General features: G+C 41.4%; 1 protein-coding gene across 4 annotated transcripts in view; it reads left to right on the plus strand.

The window, feature by feature from the left end:
• LOC129461867 (COMM domain-containing protein 1) overlaps positions 1 to 19,587 on the plus strand; it is a 148,162-nt gene extending 128,575 nt beyond the window's left edge. For 3 of the 4 annotated variants that reach the window (XM_055241319.2, XM_063617708.1, XM_063617709.1), the window contains one exon: positions 19,354 to 19,587. In XM_055241319.2, the coding sequence (XP_055097294.1) occupies positions 19,354 to 19,464 (111 nt within the window). In that variant the 3' untranslated portion in view covers positions 19,465 to 19,587. Of the gene's footprint in view, positions 1 to 3,486; positions 3,607 to 19,353 lie in introns of all 4 variants that reach the window. The other variant, XR_008650706.2, reaches the window with a different exon arrangement.
• The last annotated feature ends 360 nt before the right edge of the window (positions 19,588 to 19,947 follow it).

Raw genomic sequence — 19,947 nt, forward strand, 5'->3', positions numbered from 1 at the left:
AACCCCGTCTCTACTAAAAATACAAAAATTAGTCGGGCGTGGAGGCATGCGCCTATAGTCCCAGCTACTTGGGAGGCTGAGGCAGGAGAATCGCTTAAACCCAGGAGGTGGAGGTTGCAGTGAGCGAAGATAGCACCACTGCACTCCAGCCTGGGCAACAGAGCGAGACTCTGTCTCATAAAAAAAAAAAAAAAAGACCGGGCGTGGTCGCTCACGCCTGTAAATCCCAGCACTTTGGGAAGCTGAGGCAGGCAGATCACCTGAAGTCGGGAGTTCCAGACCAGCCTGACCAACCAGACCAACATGGAGAAACCCCATCTCTACTAAAAATACAAAACTAGCCGGGCTTGGTGGCACATGCCTGTAATCCCAGCTACTCAGAAGGCTGAGGCAGGAGAATCGCTTGAACCCGGGAGGCGGAGGTTGCGGTGAGCCGAGATCACACCATTGCACTCCAGCCTGGGCAACAAGAGTGAAAACTTCTTCTCAAAAAAAAAAAAAAAAAAAAAAAAAAAAACGACAAAGATGAACCTTGTCTACAGTTCTGCTGCTGATGGTAATAAGTAGCTATACTATATACTGGATCCTCTCTGCCTCCCTCTTTGCCCCCACACGTACCCACAGAAAGAGAGAAGGAATAAGAGACCACCTTGCCTCATAATAGGAACTGAGTCTCTTTATAACATGCTTCTCTGCCTGGGTCACATGCACATATTAACTCAGCCGGGCTGCTGCCCCATCACACTACTACATTCATGCTAGAAATCTACCAAAATGGATGTACTCATTGCCTGTACATAAAGTGGTTTTTATAGGCTACTTAAGGTTGACTGAGTGTTAGACTGGCAACACCCTGCTTTCCTTTGAGTCTTAAAGTTAACTGAATCTTAGAATAATATTTGCATATGGGTAATTAGTGACTATTAATGATGGCGTTTATGTTCTATATGAATGTGAGTCAGGATTGTGAAACAGTTAAGTGCTCAGGTCCTGAAGCCAGATAGATCTGGGTTTAAAACCAGCTCTGCTACTTACTACTTGTGTGGCTCTGAACGAATTACTCCTTATCTTTCCTCCCTTTCCTCATCTGTAAAATGGGATAAAATTATTCTCACCAACTGAAATAACACATGTACAGCACTTCACATAATGCCTGGCATTTTGTATGTGTGGAATAAATGTTAGCCATTGTTAGTTATCATTATCATTATTTTTTGTTATTTTGTGTGATTTCTGGCTCCCCCTGAATTTGCTAATGTCTTCCAATTTGTCAGACTTTTCCCACAATCTCTCCTACTTCTGTCTTCCATGCTGATTTTTCTTTAGTGGCTTTTCATTTTTTAGGCATTTCATTTTTCCCAAGGGTCCAGAAATGATCCCTGCACCCTGCCCCCCAACACTCCCCCCGCCAACTTTTCTATTCTCTCCACTGCTTTCAAAGAATGAGTGGTGTCCAAGTAAGAAAGTCTGTTTCTTCCCTAGTTAGGACCTGACTACCTACTCTGTGTTTTGTAAAGGACAGAACTTTTAAACCAAGTTTATAGAATTGTGTGCATTTTAAGTAAATGAGGTCTTACTTTCTTTTCCTCCCTAACTTAAAAGTATATCAAAGCCCTTAAAATCCATTGCATTTTCTGATAAAATCTTTCTGCCAAATATGACTGGAAGAATGTGCTTTGGGTTAGATGGGCAAATTCTGTCATTTTTACAGTTATTCAAAGTGCCTTACCTTCTGGCTTGATCTCTTCCTGTTTAACAGTTCTGTTCTAAGGATCAAATGAGATCATGCATGTGAAAGGGCTTTCTAAACTGCAAAGCACATTGTTAATGTGAGGGATGATTATTGCATTTGAACAAAGGCCCAGCAACCCAAGTGATGTCAGAATTCAACTTTAGATAATAAAGCAACCTCCTATCTTCCTGTCTGTCTAACACCACCTCCAGAAGTTTGCATGAAGCTATTTGAGCTAGAGAGATTTGGTGACTAACTTCATGCAGTGACTACAATCCTTTCTCCTAATCCCTCATCCCCATATTATTCTCTCTCAGGATGGTGTGCCAGATCGTGAGTCAGTCTTCAGAGCTAGACTTTGGGATATAGCATGGCAGGCAAGGCACTTAATTGGATCTAGTTGTGGGGATTAGGAGAGATTTCTTTTGTGCCATTTTCTAATCCCCTTCCTCACAGGTTTTATCCTGGCAGTCCCCATAAATTAAATCACATTTCAAAATCAAGTTCAATGAGGGTGAGACCAGATACGGCTTCTGCCAAACTGGGCTGGCAGACCTGGGCAATTAAGCAGATGGCTTTGGTCTGTTGTGTTTTTCTTATTTCTGGACTAAATACCAGAAATTATTATTTGTACCATGTGGACAGCAAATCAGGAAATAGGTGTGAGATCATCACCATCAACCACAAACACTTACCAGATGCTTGATAAGCACAGGACCCTCTAAGCACTGGGGAATATTTTGTTGCATCCCCCCGCCAAATTCATATGTTGAAATTCCAACTCCCAGTACCTCAGAATGTAACTGTATTTGGAGATAAACACATAAAGAGGCAGTTAAGTTACAATGAGACTGTGGGGCAGGGGGAGAGGGGCTTAAATCCAAAATGACTTGTGTCCTTACATACACACACACACAAAAGACACCAGCTGTACCTGCACACAAAGAAAAGGCCATGAGAGAAGATAGCTGTCTACAAGCCAAGGAGAGGCCTCAGGAGAAACCACACCTGCTGACACCTTGATCTTGGACTTCTAGCCTCCAGATCTATGAGAAATAAAATTTCTATTGCATAAGCCACCCAGTCTGTGATATTTTGCTGTGGCAACCCTAGCAAATAAACAGAGATATGAAGAGATAGGAAAAGCTTTTGCAATGGGAAACCCAATAAAATTAATCCTCACAACCATACAACTCCACCCCAGCCAAAAAAAACAAAATCCAAAACTTTTTTTCCCCAAATCAGCATTTTCTGAATTTGAAAGTCCTCTTATCGTTGGTCATTTCAACATTTGCCCTCCTTACATAGCTTTATTTGCTTTCTCTAGAGAAGGGTCGAGAGAAAGGCTGCTTTCTAACTATGCCTATTTCTGCCTAATGGTGCTGTCATGAGTTAACTTAGAGAAACCACATTGAGAAGGCTGGGAATAGATAGATGGCGGAGTTAGTTGGTGATCCCTTTTGTTGGAGAAGAAATGCAATCCCGGAATTGGTTTGATTAGTACCACTTCTGCTTTCCTCCTCTGCCAAGGAGTTTCAAATTCATTGCTGATGCTGTGTTCCTATTTTTGTATTAGATGTATTATGATGTTTCCCCATCTTAATCTGTAGATTATCATCCTTAGAAAGCAAGTACTATTGCGTATTTTGTTCGGCCTATAGTGATGTGCAGATGTTCAGGCAACTCTGGATGACTTCGTTTATTTATTTATTTTATTATTATTCTTTTTCTTTTTTTATTTCATTTCGAGACAGGGTCTCACTCTGTTGCCCAAACTGTAGTACAGTGGTCCGATCACAGCTCACTACAGCCTTGACCTCTGGGCTCAAGCAGTCTTCCTGCCTCACTCAGCCTCCTGAAGGCTGGAATTACGGGTATGTGCCACCACACTGGCTAATTTTTGTATTTTTAGTAGAGAATGGGTTTCACCATGTTGCCCAGGCTGGTCTTGAACTCTCCAGACTGAAGTGATAACACCTACCTTGGCCTCCCAAAGTGCTGGGATTACAGACATGAGCCACTGCACCCAGCTGTGGTTTTTTTTTTTTTCTTCAATTCCTCTCTGTTTCTTTCATGTAAATATATTGTAGTTTGTTTATCAAATTTGTTTGCAGATGAGTAGTTGCAAATGGAATGAACCTCATCAGGAATGATGAGGGGCCCTAATCTGAACTTCAAACTAAAATCAACAACACTCTTTTTTTAATGTGCTAAGAGTTGTGTCATTTTGGTTTCTTTGAGATTTTAGTGAAATTTATTTCTCCTTCATTGTGATTTGCCTTTCAGCTCTTCAGTGATTTTCTTCAGGTATGCTGTCCATTGTCATATGGGAACTAGTTCTACTTAGCCAAAAATAAGATGATTTCCCACACATCAAACGAGAGCACCTAAAAATAATTTTTTAACCAAATTTCTTTCAGCCAAAGTTTTTCAAAATACAGAGAATTCTTTTTTCTTTTCTTTCTTTTTTTTAGAGATGGAGTCTTGCCCTGTCACCCAGGCTGGAGTGCAGTGGCACAAACACAGCTCACTGCGGTCTTGACCTGTGCTCAAGCAGCCCTCCTGCCTCAGCCTCCCAAGTAGCTAGGACTACAGGCATGTGCCACCATATCCGGCTAATTTTTGTATTTTTTTTTTTTTTTTTTTAGAGACAGTGTTTTTTCATGTTGCCCAGGCTGGGTTGTGAACTCCTGAGCTCGGGCAGTCCACACACCTTGGCCTCCCAAAGTGCTGAGATTACAGATATGAGCCACCACGCCCAGCAAAATACAGAAAATCTTAACAAGTAATCATTAAATCCTCCCTAAAGGCCAGGCACAGTGGCTCATGCCTGTAATTCCAGCACTTTGGGAGGCCGAGGCAGACAGATCACTTGAGTTCAGGAATTTGAGACCAGCCTGGCCAACATGGTGAAACCCCATCTCTACTAAAAATACAAAAATTAACTGGGCATGGTGGCATTTGCCTATAATCCCAGCCACTTGGGAGGCTGAGGCAGGAGAATCACCTGAACCTGGGAGGCGGAGGTTGTAGTCAGCCAAGATCACACCACTACACTCCAGCCTGGGCAACAGAGTGAGAGAGACTTTCTCCAAAAAAAAAAAATTCCTGCCTAAAATGAAAAGTTGTAAAATGAACTAGGATGTGATGTTTTGAAAAAAACAGGACTGGGCGTGTTGGCTCATGCCTGTAATCCCAACACTTTGGGAGGCCAAGGTGGGTGGATCACTTGAGGTCAGGAGTTTGAGACCAGCCTGGACAACATGGTGAAACCCCATCTCTACTAAAAATACAAAAATTAGCCAGGCATGGTGGTGCGCACCTGTAATCCCAGCTACTTGGGAGGCTGAGGTAGGAGAATTGCTGGAACTGGGGAGGTGGAGGTTGTAGTGAGCCGAGATTGTGCCACTGCACTCCAGCCTGGGCAACAGGAGCGAGACTCCATCTCAAAAAAAAAAAAAAAAGAGAAAGAGAAAAAACATAGAAATTAGCCATTTGTTTATTTATTTTGAGACAGGATCTCACTCTGTCTACCCAGGTTGGAGTGCAGTGGCACAATCACAGCTCACTGCAGCCTCTATCTCCCGGGCTCAGGTGATCGTCCCACCTCAGCCTCCTAACTAGCTAGGACTACAGGTACCCACCACCATGCCCAGCTAATTTTTTGTATTTTTGGTAGAGACGGGGTTGCCATGTTGCCCAGGCTGGTCTCAAACTCCTGGGTTCAAGTGATCTGCCTACATAGGCCTCCCAAAGTGCTAGGAAATACAGGCGTGAGCCACCGCACCTGGCCATATTTATTTATTTTTTACAGCCCTTTAATGCATGAGAAATTAGCGAATTATTAATTGTATCTAACTTTTAGTGTTTATGTAACTTGGCTACATTTTATTTTATTTTGTTGGATGTTTCTAAAATCCCTTTGTAAATGCTTAAGTCCTGGTGCTTATGTAAATCAATACGGAATCAGGTATTTCTAATTAGTTCCCATTCTACTCTGTTAAATGTTTACCAGTTGGGTTTGAAAGTATCAAAACTCAGGAGTCAGATGTGAGTCAGGAGTTAGGCAGTGATAGGTTGAATCAAAGAGCTGGGAATTACGGGCTTCACATAATGAGGGAAAATCTCTAAGTTTCTTTCTTTTTTTTTTTTTTTTTCTAGTGGTGAAACAAAGATTGGTGGTACCTCTACCTTTTATTATCCACTGGCCTATAACAGGGAACAGAGTGTATGTCAGACTGCTTTGAAATCTCTAGGGGAAAAAGAATAGTGATTACTCTTGGTTTAGCTGTACGTTATTCATCCAACCAAAGAACCACTCATTCTTGCAAGATCAAAACTATTTTCTCCCTTTCAGAAACAAGGCAGGGTGGCCTGGGCCAAAATACATGTTCCTTTTGACCACATATTGGCAGGACAGGAGTATCTGTCTAGCTAAATTATGGCTCTAGCTTTATTCTAACCAAGAAATCTCAAACCAAAAGAAGAACCTCTGGGTCCTATTCTTGGCACATTCCCACTTTCTCTCTTCTTGGAAATTTAAACAACTTTGAGTGGGTAGTGTTTTTAGAATCTCATTGCCTTGTAACGCACAGGCCCTGAGCCTGCAGATAAAAATGGAAGCACAGCAGTAGGAGTGTATGTGTGTGTATGTGTTAATTCAGACTTTGGTTTTTATTGAGATTATCTTGCTAATGCTCCCTTTGTAAGGTTCCCTAGGTTTTCTTGATGTCTAGCAGCCTTGGTAACTGAGTGATTAGAAAGGCATGGAAGCCAGGTGTGTTGGCATGCACCTGTAGTCCCAGCTACTTGGGAGCCCAAGCCAGGAGGATTGCTTGACCCAAAGAATTCAAGACCAGCCTGGGCAACATACCAAGACCCCATCAGAAAAAAAATACTTTTTAAAAAGAAAGGCATGGGCTGGGCATGGTGTCTCACACCTGTAATCCCAGCACTTTGGGAGGCTGAAGCAGGCAGATCACGAGGTCAGGAGTTCAAGACCAGCCTGGCCAATATGGTGAAACCCCTTCTCTACTAAAAAATACAATAACTAGCTGGGTGTGGTGGTGCACACCTGTAGTACCAGCTACTTGGGAGGCTGAGGCAGGAGAATCGCTGGAACCCAGGAGGCGGAGGGTGCATTGAGCCAAGATTGCACCACTGCACTTCAGCCTGGGCAACAAAGCGAGACATGTCCAAAAAAAAAAGAAAAAAGAACAGGAAGGAAGGAAGGTAGGCAGGAAGGAAGGAAGGAAAGAAGGAAGGAAGGAGAGAGAAAGGAAGGAAGGAAAGAAGGAAGGAAGGAGAGAGGAAGGAAGGCATGGAGGGTATGGATCAGCAAATCTGAATAACTGAAAATATTTTACCTATGGATCTGTGTGTGTATCTGATAGGAATTATAGAGTAAGGAGAAGGATTTGCCTTTGTTACTTTCCTGATTCTTTTATATCTTGTGCTTTGCAGGGTTTGGTCCTACACCCCCTATCCCCAGTCCCTCTTAATGCTTTAAGGCAGACTACATGGTTCATTCTTCCTGGGAGAAAATAAATCTCTTGATTTTTAAGTAACAGAAAGGTGTTAATGACCTCTCCTGGGAGTATTTATGTTTTTAAAACATAACCTAGGCTGAGGGCAGTAGTCCTGGTCATCAAAGGAAGGGAAATATTTGGGAATAAAAATATTTTTTGGCCTTAATTGCACCATAAGGTATGATTTTCCAAAGTAGTGTGAAGTCACAGTTAAAGTTCCTCCCAGCCAGGCACGGTGGCTCACACCTGTAATCCCAGCACTTTGGGAGGTCAAGGTGGGCGGATCACAAGGTCAGGAGTTTAAGACCAGCCTGGCCAACATGGTGAAATCCTGTCTCTACTAAAAATACAAAATTAGCTGGGTATGGTGGCACACACACCTGTAGTCCCAGCTACTTGGGAGGCTGAGGCAGGAGAATTGCTTGTACCTGGGAGGAGGAGGTTGCAGTGAGCTGAGATCATGCCACTGACTCCAGCCTGAGCAATGGAGCAAGACTCCGTCTCAATAAATAAATAAATAAATAAAGTTCCTCCCAATAGCTCTAATCTCCTTTTCCAGAAAATGTTTTGCAGAGCTGCTGTGATATGGTCAGGTTAACCAGTTTAAGTTCACTTTATTTTTCCATCTTGTGGAAATATCTAAAAGATGGACCAACAAAGGCGGCAGAAGAGAAGCAGCAGAGGACCTGGATAATCTCTGAATAATTAAGATCTGATATTATTTTATTTTAAAAATGCCTTTTGTTTGTTTGTTTTTGAGACAGAGTCTCACTCTATTGCCCAAGCTGGAGTGTAGTGGTACCATCTCAGCTCACTGCAACCTCCGCCTCCTGGGTTCAAGTGATTCTCGTGCTTCAGCCGTATGAGTAGCTGGGGTTACAGGTTTGTGCCACCAAGCCCGGCTAATTTTTGTATTTTTAGTGGAGATGGGGTTTTACTATGTGGGCCAGGCTGGTCTCAAACTCCTGGCCTCAAGCAATCCACCTGCCTTGGCCTCCCAATTTTGCCATTTTATATTAAACTTGTGTGTGTCTCTTGGAAAATTGATCACTTAGATTTGTTTAGCAATAACTTACATCAGTGGTAAATCTGAAATTTCCTAGGTACCAAATGTCTCTTTCTTCCTTGAGTTTCTAGTAAGCCATTTGAAAGTTCATGTTTCCTGTAAAGTTTATTTTTCAATACAAGAATTTATGGGAATGCAGTCTTTTTAATTTTTAAGCATTCTAACACTGTCATCAGGTTGTCGTCACAAAAATCCTTTGAAATGCCTGAATGACATCTCCAGAAAAATCACTAATTGTCCAGTGATGATTAATGTTTTTGTATTACACTAATACTGTAATACTTAGTCTTTTTCTAGGAGATTGTGAGAATATGGATAAACAATTCCTCTAGAAGATTCTGTGGCTCTGAAAGCACCTGGTAGGTGCTGAGGCACTGCTCTGTTCATTTATTAGAGTAAATTCTGTTACTTCCTGCAGACTCTATCTTAGTCCCACATAGCTCTCAGCACGATATGGGTATCTATTGAGTTTGGGGGTGAGTCATTTTAATTTAATTGCTCAGTAATTAAGTTGCAGTCCTAGACTGACTGATGTCAGTCCTTTTTCAGCCTCAGTAGGATGACTTGCATTGTGATTTGCAGTATGATTTTTTTCTCTTTTGTTAGCATGCTCTCTGAACATAGTAGATGTGGGACTTATTGGCTATTGTGTTTGAAATGAGGCTATGTCTAGATAAAAATGGCCTGAATAAGGACCATTGGTAGTAATATTTATTGCTTAAAAAAAAACTTTGTCAAAGGCTAAAAAAAAAATACTATGTCACAAATTTTCTTTTTGTAAAGTATTGTTTTAAGATACAGCATAAGCTATCCATTGTATAAGAACAGGTCATGTTCTTATACAAGGCCATGTTTCAGTTGTCCAGGACTTTTGATGCAAATTCTCTCTTTTTTTAAAATTTTTATTTTAAGTTCTGGGGTACATGTGCAGTATGTGCAGGTTTGTTACATAGGTAAACGTGTGCCATGGTGGTTTGCTACCTATCAACCCGTCACCCACATATTAAGCCCAGCATGCATTAGCTATTTTTCCTAATGCTCTCCCTCCCCCCACTTCACCCCTGACAGGCCCCAGTGTATGTTGTTCCCCTCCCTGTGTCCTCCCATTGTTCAGCTCCCACTTACTTATAGGTGAGAATATGCGGTGTTTGGTTTTCTGTTCTTGGATTAGTTTGCTGAGGATAATGGCTTTGTTTTCTGTTCCTGCATTAGTTTGCTGAAGATAATGGCTTCGAGCTCCATCTATGTCCCCTGCAAAGGACATGATCTTGTTCCTTTTTATGGCTACATAGTATTCCATGGTGTGTATGTACCACATTTTCTTTATCTAGCCTATCATTGATGGGCATTTGGGTTGATTCCATGTCTTTGCTATTGTGAATAGTGCTTCAGTGAACACATACGTGCATGTATCTTTTTAATAGAATGATTTGTATTCCTTTGGGTATATACCCAGCAAGGGGATTGCTGGGTCAAATGGTATTTCTGGGTCTAGATCTTTGATGAATCACCACACCGTCTTCCACAATGGTTGGACTAATTTTACATTCCCACCAACAGTGTAAAAGCATTCCTATTTCTCCACAACCTTACTAGCATCTGTTGTTTCTTCTTAATAATTGCCATTCTGACTGGCATGAGATGTTATCTCATTGTGGTTTTGATTTGCATTTCTCTAATGATCAGTGACGTTGAGCTTTTTTTCACATTTGTTGGCTGCATGAATGCCTTCTTTTGAGAAGTGTCTGTTCATGTCCTTTGCCCACTTTTTAATGGGTTTTTATAAATTTAAGTTGCTTGTAGATTCTAGATATTAGACCTTTGTCAGATGGATAGATGGCAAAAATTTTCTCCAACTCTGTAGGTTGCTTGTTTGCTGTGATGATAGTTTCTTTTATGAGAGCCATTCATGACAAACCCACAGCCAATATCATACTGAATGGGCAAAAGCTGGAAGCATTCCCCTTGAAAACCAGCATAAGACAAGGATGCCCTCTCTCACCATTCCTATTCAACACAGTATTGGAAGTTCTGGCCAGGGCAATCAGGCAAGAGAAAGAAATAAAGGTATTCAAATAGGAAGAGAGGAAGTCAAATTGTCTTTGTTTGCAGATGACATGATCCTATATCTAGAAAACCCTATCATCTCAGCCCAAAAGCTTCTTAAGCTGAAGCAACTTCAGCAAAGTCTCAGGATACAAAATCAATGTGCAAAAGTCACAAGCATTCCTGTACACCAACAACAGGCAAGCAGAAAGCCAAGTCATGAATGAACTCCCATTCACAATTGCTACAAAGAGAATAAAATACCTAAGAACAGCTAACAAGGAAAATGAAGGACCTCTTCAAGGAGAACTACAGACCACTGCTCAAAGAAATCAGAGAGGACACAAACAAATGGAAAAACATTCCCATGCTCATAGACAGAAAGAATCAAAATCGTGAAAATGGCCATACTGCCCAAAGTAATTTATAGATTCAGTGCTATTGCTGTTAAACTACTATTGACATTCCTCATAGAATTAGAAGTATTTTAAAATTCATATGGAACCAAAAAAGAGTTCACATAACCAAGACAATCCTAAGCAAAAAGAACAAAGCTGAAGGCATCATGCTACCAGACTCCAAACTATACTACAAGGCCACAGTAACCAAAACAGCATGGTACTGACACAAGAACAGACACATAGACGAATGGAACAGAATAGAGAACCCAGAAATAAGACTGCACATCTACAACCATCTGATCTTCAACAAACCTGACAAAAACAAGCAATGGGGAAAGGATTCCCTATTTAATAAATGGTGCTGGGAGAACTGGCTAGCCATATGCAGCAAATTGAAACTAGACCCCTTCCTTACACCTTATATAAAAATTAACTCAAGATGAGGCCAGGGGGCCGGGCGTAGTGGCTCATGCCTGTAATCCAAACACTTTGGGAGGCCAAGGCAGGCAGATCATTTGAAGTCAGGAGTTTGAGACCAGCCTGACCAACATGGTGAAACCCCATCTCTACTAGAAATACAAAAAAATTAGGCATGGTGGCATATGCCTGTAGTCCCAGCTACTCAGAAGGCTGAGGCAGGAGAATTACTTGAACCCAGGAGACAGAGGTTGCAGCGAGCCGAGATCATGCCACTGCACTCCAGCCTGGGAGACAGAGCGAGACTCCATCTCAAAAAAAAAGGATGAGGTTGGGCACGGTGGCTCATGTCTGTAATCCCAGCACTTTGGGAGGCTGAGGCAGGTGGATCATTTGAGATCAGAAATTCAAGACTAGCCTGGCCAAAATGGTGAAACCCCATCTCTACTAGAAATGCAAAAATTAGCCAGGCATGTTGGTATGCGCCTGTAGTCCCAGCTACTTGGGAGGCTAAGGCATGAGAATTGCTTGAACACAGCAGGCAGAGGTTGCTGTGAGCTGAGATGGCACCACTTCACTCCAGCCTAGGTGACAGTATGAGACTCTGTCAAAAAAAAAAAAAAAAAGAAAAAAAAAAACTCAAGGTGGATTAAAGACTTAAATGTAAAACCCAAAACTGTAAAAACCCTAGAAGAAAATCTAGGCAGTACCATTCAGGGCATGGTCACAGGCAAAGATTTCATGACGAAATCACCAAAAGCAATTGAAACGAAAGCAAAAATTGACAAACAGGATCTAATTAAACTAAAGAGCAAATTCTTAATGAAATCTCATCTTAGTTGTTGATGATGTTGTTCTTCCTCCTCCTTCTACTCTTCTGCCTGCCTCCCTCCCTCCCTCCTTCCCTTCCTTTCATTCTTAAGATGTCAAAGTGCCACCATATAAGATATTTCAAGACCGGGTGCGGTGGCTCACGCCCGTAATCCCAACACTTTGGGAGGCCGAGGCGGGTGGATCACAAAGTCAGGAGATTGAGACCATCCTGGCTAACATAGTGAAACCCTGTCTTTACTAAAAATACAAAAAATTAGCTGGGCATGGTGGCACATGCCTGTAGTCCCAGCTACTTGGGAGGCTGAGGCAGGTGAATTGCTTGAACCTGGGAGGCAAAGGATGCAGTGAGCTGAGATCATGCCACTGCACTCCAGCCTGGGTGACAGCGAGACTCCGTCTAAACAAACAAACAAACAAAAATTCAGTATCAAATGATAATAGAAAATATCAAATATTGGTTCTAGCTTATCCTATTATTTAATACTTGGAGGGCAACCTTCTTACCAACCTAGGCATGATGACAGTCCTTGCTCTGCTCAACCTTGGAGTTTGTATTTGGTGATTCTATGCTTCAGCAGTCTGAAGAGACTTAGCTTTATGTGTGTACTGTTGGCTTTGTAAACCGGAAGAAATAGTGATTGAGACCAGTAAATAAAATAGGAAATGAAGAAACGATACCCTACATAGAAATTATTGGAAATATCAGAGGAATTAATATAATAACCTCTTTCTCCTCTTGCCTGAACCCAACTGTAAGGAGTGACACAATTTTTTGAGAACAGCCCCACAGGACATGGAATAAGGCAGAGAAGGGAAGATAATGAATATGAAAGGACAAATGGAAAATAATCAGCACAGTTTTCAGGAAAATACAAAATTTTAATTGGGGCCACTTGTTCCTTAGGAAGGAAGTTGGGTGATCTCTTGCTACAGAGAAGCTATTTCTGGGATTCCAGGTCTCTTGAAGTAAAGGAACAGTATCAATGATAATTGTGAGAAAGCCACAGAAGTGTGGGAATGAGTGGTGAACACAGGTTTACTTATGAAGATGTTTTGAACTTCTCTGGCAGGCAATGTTCAGTGCTACTGGGTTTCTGATTTATTACTTAATTGCCCTTCAAGGAGCCATTGCCAATTTTAATGTCTGCCATATGTGTTCATTCTTGAGTGCTTGCTCTTCCTCTTCATCTTTCTCTCTTTCTCTCCCCTCCTTCCACTGTGGTTAAACGCAGAAGACAGTTGCAGAGTTGTGGGTCAAAGGGTTATTTTAAGCATGTGAAAGGACAGTCTAAACAGAAGATAGGCTTTATGGCCAAAGTTTGTGCTCAGTAAAGAGTACCTTTGTGTCAACAAATGAAATTAAAAGAAAAATATGGGGTAATAAGCTTTATAAAACATAGCCAGCTTTATGTGGCTTTTTTTTCTTTTTTTTTTTTTTTTCTTTTTTGAGATGGAGTCTCAATCTGTCGCCCAGGCTGGAGTGCAGTGGCGCAATCTTGGCTCACTGCAACCTCCCTCTCACAGGTTCAAGCGATTCTCTTGCGTCAGCCTCCCAAGTAGCTGGGATTACAGGTACACACCTACGTGGCCTTTTTGAATCAGTATTGGTTAGTGAAATTCTAAGGCATCCTTTCCCACTCTCACCCTCCATCCGCCAACTTTCATCATTTTTAAAAGAAAACACAAGACATTAGAGCCAACGTTGCCAATGTTGTATTATAATCCTAAATATGATCCATAAATTAGGGGATAAAGCTTTGTGAAAATTTTGCATGGGAAGTAGTATTACTGTAGAAAATATATTATAGGACTGTTGTTTTATTTTATGTTGAATTTGTTCTAAATGGTTCTATTTAAGTATTTAATATGTGATAAGTGTTTTTTATTTTCTATTTTAAGCATTTTGTCACTGTAGTCTTGTTTTGCAGAAGAATTGCCCAGAACCTAGTTAAGGAGATTTTTAAAATGTACAGTTACACACAAAGAGGTTATTTAGTGTGCAGATGGATGAAACCAAACATTTGCTTACTAACAGCCTTCAGTTATTCTGTAAACTAATAATCAATTATACTCTCTAACCTTGCTAGGAAATGAGTTTAAGCTAAAGCATTAAAGATTTCGGCTTCACCAGTAAGAGTTTCCTGAGGAGTGTTGAGTGGTTACCAGGGAAGGAGTTCCTTAGGAATATGTGAGATGGCCTTGTCAGGAAGTGTTAGAGCTGGCTCGGTTTTTTTGTTGGTTTGGAGAGGGAATCCTCTCAAGGATTTTCTCATAGGATTTTGTGACTTTTTAACATTTGCACTTGGAGAGACAAAAATTTGAATATTTTGCCTTTGCTTTCCATTGTAATTTGGAATGGCTATTTAAACCGTTGAGTTTAATACACTGCTGTACTCCCCAGGATCACAAAGTACATGTTCTTGACAATGATGTGCTTGCTTATCTGCTAACCACATTCTGACCCTGCTCCATACTGCATCCTTTACTGAAAACAAGCTAGTTTGATTCTTGACTCAGATACTTAAATACAGGAATTTTAGTCATCATCTCTTATTTTTATCGCCAGTTAAGCCCAAGATGACCATGAAAAAAGTAACAAGTGTTTCAGATTGCTCTTGTACCTTCTGCCTCTGGCTTGATAAGCATCACATCTGCCTGCCTGCCTTCCTTTCTTTTCCTTTCTTTTTCCTTTTCCTTTCCCTTTCCCTTCTTTTCTTGAGACAGGATCTTACTCTGTTGCCAAGGCTAGAGTCCAGTGGCATGATCTCAGCTCACTGCAACCTTGACTTCCCAGGCTCAAGCAATCCTTCTGCCTCAGTCTCCTAAGTAGCTGGGACTACAGGCACATGCCATCATGCCCAGCTTATTTTTATACTTTTTTTAGAGATGGGGTTTCGCCATGTTGCCCAGGCTGGTCTGAAACTCCTGGGCTGAAGCAATTCACCTGCCTCAGCCTCCCAAAGTGCTGGGATTGTAGGCATGAGCCACCACCCCAGCCCACACCTGCATTTCTAAATATATATTTATATACACACACACACATACACACGTACACACACACACACACACACATATATATATATATATTTTTTTTTTGAGATAGAGTCTCGCTCTGTCGCCCAGGCTGGAGTGCAATAGCATGATCTTGGCTCACTGCAACCTCCGCCTCCTGGGTTCAAGCAATTCTCCTGCCTCAGCCTCCTGAGTAGCTGGGATTACAGGTGCCCACCACCAAGCCTGGCTAATTTTTGTATTTTTAATAAAGACGAGGTTTCACCATGTTGATCAGGCTAGTCTCGAACTCCTAACCTCCTGATCCACCCGCCTCGGCTTCCCAAAATGTTGGGATTACAGGCGTGAGCCACCGTGCCCGGCCTCTATTTTCAAGTGCATCAGATGTATTTTCCGTAGGGTACCCGAGCCAAATGCAAAATGTGAAGAAATTTCTATATGTTAAGCTGCAGTTTAAAGGCTCTTGAATTCCTTATAAAATATTTTGATAGCATATCTACATGAAAGTAGGCCTTGGTAATACAGCTTTAAGTAAACAGTTTCAAGTGTCATGTATGTTTACATGTCACTTTTGAAGGCTGTTAATGTGCATTATTTCAAGTGAAGAAAGGTGAAGATTGGGATGGAAAATATATCTGTTTAACTTTGGGCTTCTTTATTTATTTTTTATTATTATTTTTTATTTTATTTGTTTTGAGATGGAGTCTCGCTCTGTCGCCCAGGCTGGAGTGCAGTGGCGTGATCTCGGCTCACTGCAAGCTCCGCCTCCCAGGTGCATGCCATTCTCCTGCCTCAGCCTCCCGAGTAGCTGGGACTACAGGCCTGCCACCATGCCTGGCTAATTTTTTGTGTTTTAAGTGGAGACAGGGTTTCACCGTGTTAGCCAGGATGGTCTCGATCACGGACCTCGTGATCCACCTGCCTCAGCCTCCCAAAGTGCTGGGATTACAGGCGTGAGCCATCACACCCAGCCTGGACTTCATTATTTAGCCTACTCTTTCTCTAGTATTTGGCATCCCTCAAAAATAAACTGAGCTTCATTCATACATAGAGGTCCAATCACAAATGAGTCCTGAAACCTACAACAAACTAATGATCCCTTAGTCAGAAAAGATCCTGGCTATTTTTAAGCATGCCTTACTCAGTTGCTCCTATCTCTATGAATATTATTCCTGGTAATCTCTTTGCCTATACATAGAAAACCAGGTGATTTATTACTATAACTTTCTTTCACTGAGGTGAAATATAGGCTACATCATCTTTTTTATCAATGTCCTTAATATATATGTTAGTTACTGGTAATCACTAATTTCTAGACCATTGTGTCCAAGGCCAGATGTTTAAAAAATTGTTTTAGGCCAGACACAGTGGCTCATGCCTGTAATCCCAGCTCTTTGAAGGCCAAGGCAGGTGGATCACTTGAGGTCAGGAGTTCGAGACCAGCCTGGCCAACATGACGACACCCTGTCTCTACTAAAAAAAAAAAAAATACAAAAATTAGCCAGGCGTGGTTGTGCACACCTGTAATCCCAGCCACTCAGGAGGCTGAGGCAGGAGAATCGCTTGAACCTGGGAGGTAAAGGTTGCAGATCGGGCCACTGTACTCCAACCTGGGCGACAGAGCGAGACTCTTCTCTCAAAAAAAAAAAAAATTGTTTTAAAGTCAAACCAAAGGCCTCAATAAAACCGAATGAAGGACAGGCTTTCACATCTGAGAGCTGTTCTGAATTTTGCCGACTGAACTGCCTAATTTGTCATAAATTTGCTTTTCTTTCCAAAAAGAGATAACCCCTCCTACAGCTTGAACACTTAATTAGTATTCTTTCTTTGTTTAAACTTGGTTTTTGCTTTGGACTAAATGAAAACTTGGCAAAGTTTCTAAGCTCACATATGAGACTGTACTTCTCTCCTATCCAAATACATGTCTGAGGACAGAACTCCTGTAGACAAGGAGAGCTGCCTTCCCTGTCTTTGGAAGTCTTTCATCCGAGAGGCCCCTTCTTTCCTTTTGTAGTTATTTCTCCTTGGGGGATGTTCACTATCATCATTGTAGACTCAGCAGCTTAGCAACAGCAAAATCAACTCCTGAATGTTCTTCTGGCTGATGGCAAAGTGACACCCTCCTTCTGAAGAAGCTTGTTGGCCTTCCTTTAACTACCACTTTGGAGATGGGGGTAGGAAATGCCATAGTATTGTAGGGGAGGAAAAACTTTTTCTCTGCCTTCTTAGGTTCATGTATAAGGCCTGCAAATTAAACTGACAAAAGATTCACAGGAGAAAAAAAATTACAAATTTTACTGTTGTAAGTATTTTTAATTTTGTATGCACACAAGCTTAACAGAAAAAAAAAAAGAAAACCCAAAGAGGTAGTTAGACTTGAAAGTTTGCATACCATTTTAACAAAGGAAGATAAATTGTGGAGAGAAGTGACTAGACAAAGGAAGAAGGGTTTGGTCTCCTAAAGGTGGTAAATTATGGGAATTAAGTATATGGTAAATCTAATAGTAGATAAGAGTTATTTTACTAAGGTTTGGGCAGACTTATCGTGGTGTCAGCTTTCCATCTTTTTCATGCCCATAAAACTTCCCCAGAGAGGGATTTATGGCAGTTCTCACCCTCTCTTTTTTTTTGAGACAAGGTCTCACCCAGGTTGCTAGGCTCAGTCCATCTCTTGGGTTCAAGCGATCCTTCCACCTCAGCCTCCCAAGTAGCTAGGACTACAGGTGCACACCACCATGTCTGGCTTTTTTAAATTTATTTTTATTTTTATTTTTAGAGATAGTGTTTCATTATTATTGCCCAGGCTAGTATTGAACTCCTGGCTTGAAGTGATTCTCCTGCCTCAGCCTCCCAAAGTGCTGGGGTTACAGGCATGAGCCACCATGCCTGGCCTGGCAGTTCTCATTTTTTAGAAGTTTCTGCTCTTGGCCAGATAAGGGAAACTCCAAGACTTATTTTTCCATCTGTTGAGTCTCAATTGCCTTCAGCACAAAATAACCTATATGTCAACGTGGCAAAGTTGGGGCTGGTATATTCTGATACTTTTCAGTAGTTAGATAGGAAAATACAGAGAAAAGAACATTGATTTAGTGACTGTCATCAACAGAGGGACATTAATTAGCCACATCATTTAACATGCCTGGGGCTTGATTTAATTATCTAGAAAACAAGGCAATTGGATTATATGCTCTGTAAGGATTCATACTGCTCTAAAATTACTTGATTACTGTTCTGAAGGATTTTGAATGTAGTTGCTCTTAGATACATAAAATTTATCCTTGTCTCTCAAGATAATGCAGATGTAGAATTTGTCCAGTGTACATGAAATTCCTGCTACCATAACTCAGAGATCTTACAACTGGGCAACATACTGATCCCCTCAACTCCCCTCTCTACAAAAAAAAAAAAAAAATTTTTTTTTAATTAACTGGGCATGGTTGCATACCTGTAGTCCTAGCTACTCAGGAGGCTGAGGTGGGAGGATCACTTTAGCCCAGGAATTTGAGGCTACAGTGAGCTCTGGTCATGCCACTGCACTCCAGCCTGGACAACAGAGGGAAAAAAAAAATCTTATTTTTTGATATCTAGCATCTACCTAACCTAAGATTGATTGACCAATCCTAACAGTGATTGAAGGGAATGTATTTAAGGGAGCTGTGAGGAGGGTTGGCTTGCAGCAAGTGGAAGGACCCCAGAAATGTTTGTTCCTATTTCAAGATCTGGTTATCTTTCAGTTATCTGGCTCATGTTTCCCAAGCAACTTGTCACAATTTCTGGCATAACCACTAAATCCAAGTTAGCTCACTTCCCAGACTAACTCAGAGTCCATCAGAGTCAGTCAAAATTCTCCTTTCATTTTTGTAATCCAAGGTGCTGTGGAGACAGTATGGACTTCAGCGTCATCCAGAGCTGAGAGTTCACCGTCTGATTCTGCCTTTTTATGGTATTTATTTTTGATACAGGTTAACCTCTTTGTGCCTCAGGGTCCTCATTTTTAAAACAGCACTACTCAAGTTCTTACCTTAAAAATTATTAGAGGATCAAATGAGATGACAAAGAGGAAGAGCTTCTCATATGCCACCTAGTGAGAACATCTGACATTAGTATGCCTCTTATTTATCAATGTGAAACACCGTCATAAAAGCACTTTTATTTAGGGCATTATGTGGATATGCTTTGCTGGGTAAAATATCACTTCGATATTAAGTTCTGAGCTGGGCTTGCTGGATTGGGACCCTGGGTATTTTGAGTTTGGTCATGCCTGATGGCCTTGGCTATCTTGTGGTTTCCCTCTAAAATATTCTTTATGTTTTCCAGGAATCTGAATTTCTGTGTTTGGAATTTGATGAGGTCAAAGTCAACCAAATTCTGAAGACGCTGTCAGAGGTAGAAGAAAGTATCAGCACACTGATCAGCCAACCTAACTGAAGATGATGTATGAAGGAGTTGGAGTTGTTGAAACCAAGGTGTTCATGATCCCTCCCCGCTGATCTTTTTTAAAAAAATTCTTGTGCCTGCATTGGTATTAAATCCTCGCATTCAATCTTCCCACCTCTGCTTGCTCAGATTTCTTTTTTTCTAGCTTTCATTTACTCTTACAGTTGTTCCAGTGCAGAGGTTCTCACCCTTCAGTGTGCATAAATGTTATAAGGGGTACTTGTAAAAGCATTCACTTTTTTGTTGTTATTATTAAATTCAGAGTCTTGCTCTGTTGCCCAGGCTGGAGTGCAGTGGTGCAGTCATGGCTCACTGCAGCCTCAAGCTTCTGGACTCAAGCGAGCCTCCCACCTCAGCCTCTCCAGTAGCTGGGACTACAGGTGCATGCCACCACACTCAGGTAATTTTTGTGTTTTTTTGTAGAGATGGGGTTTCACCATGTTGCCCAGGCTGGTCTGGAACTCCTGGGCTCAA

This window comes from Symphalangus syndactylus, chromosome 14 (assembly GCF_028878055.3).
Source record: "Symphalangus syndactylus isolate Jambi chromosome 14, NHGRI_mSymSyn1-v2.1_pri, whole genome shotgun sequence".
Classification (NCBI taxonomy): domain Eukaryota; kingdom Metazoa; phylum Chordata; class Mammalia; order Primates; family Hylobatidae; genus Symphalangus; species Symphalangus syndactylus.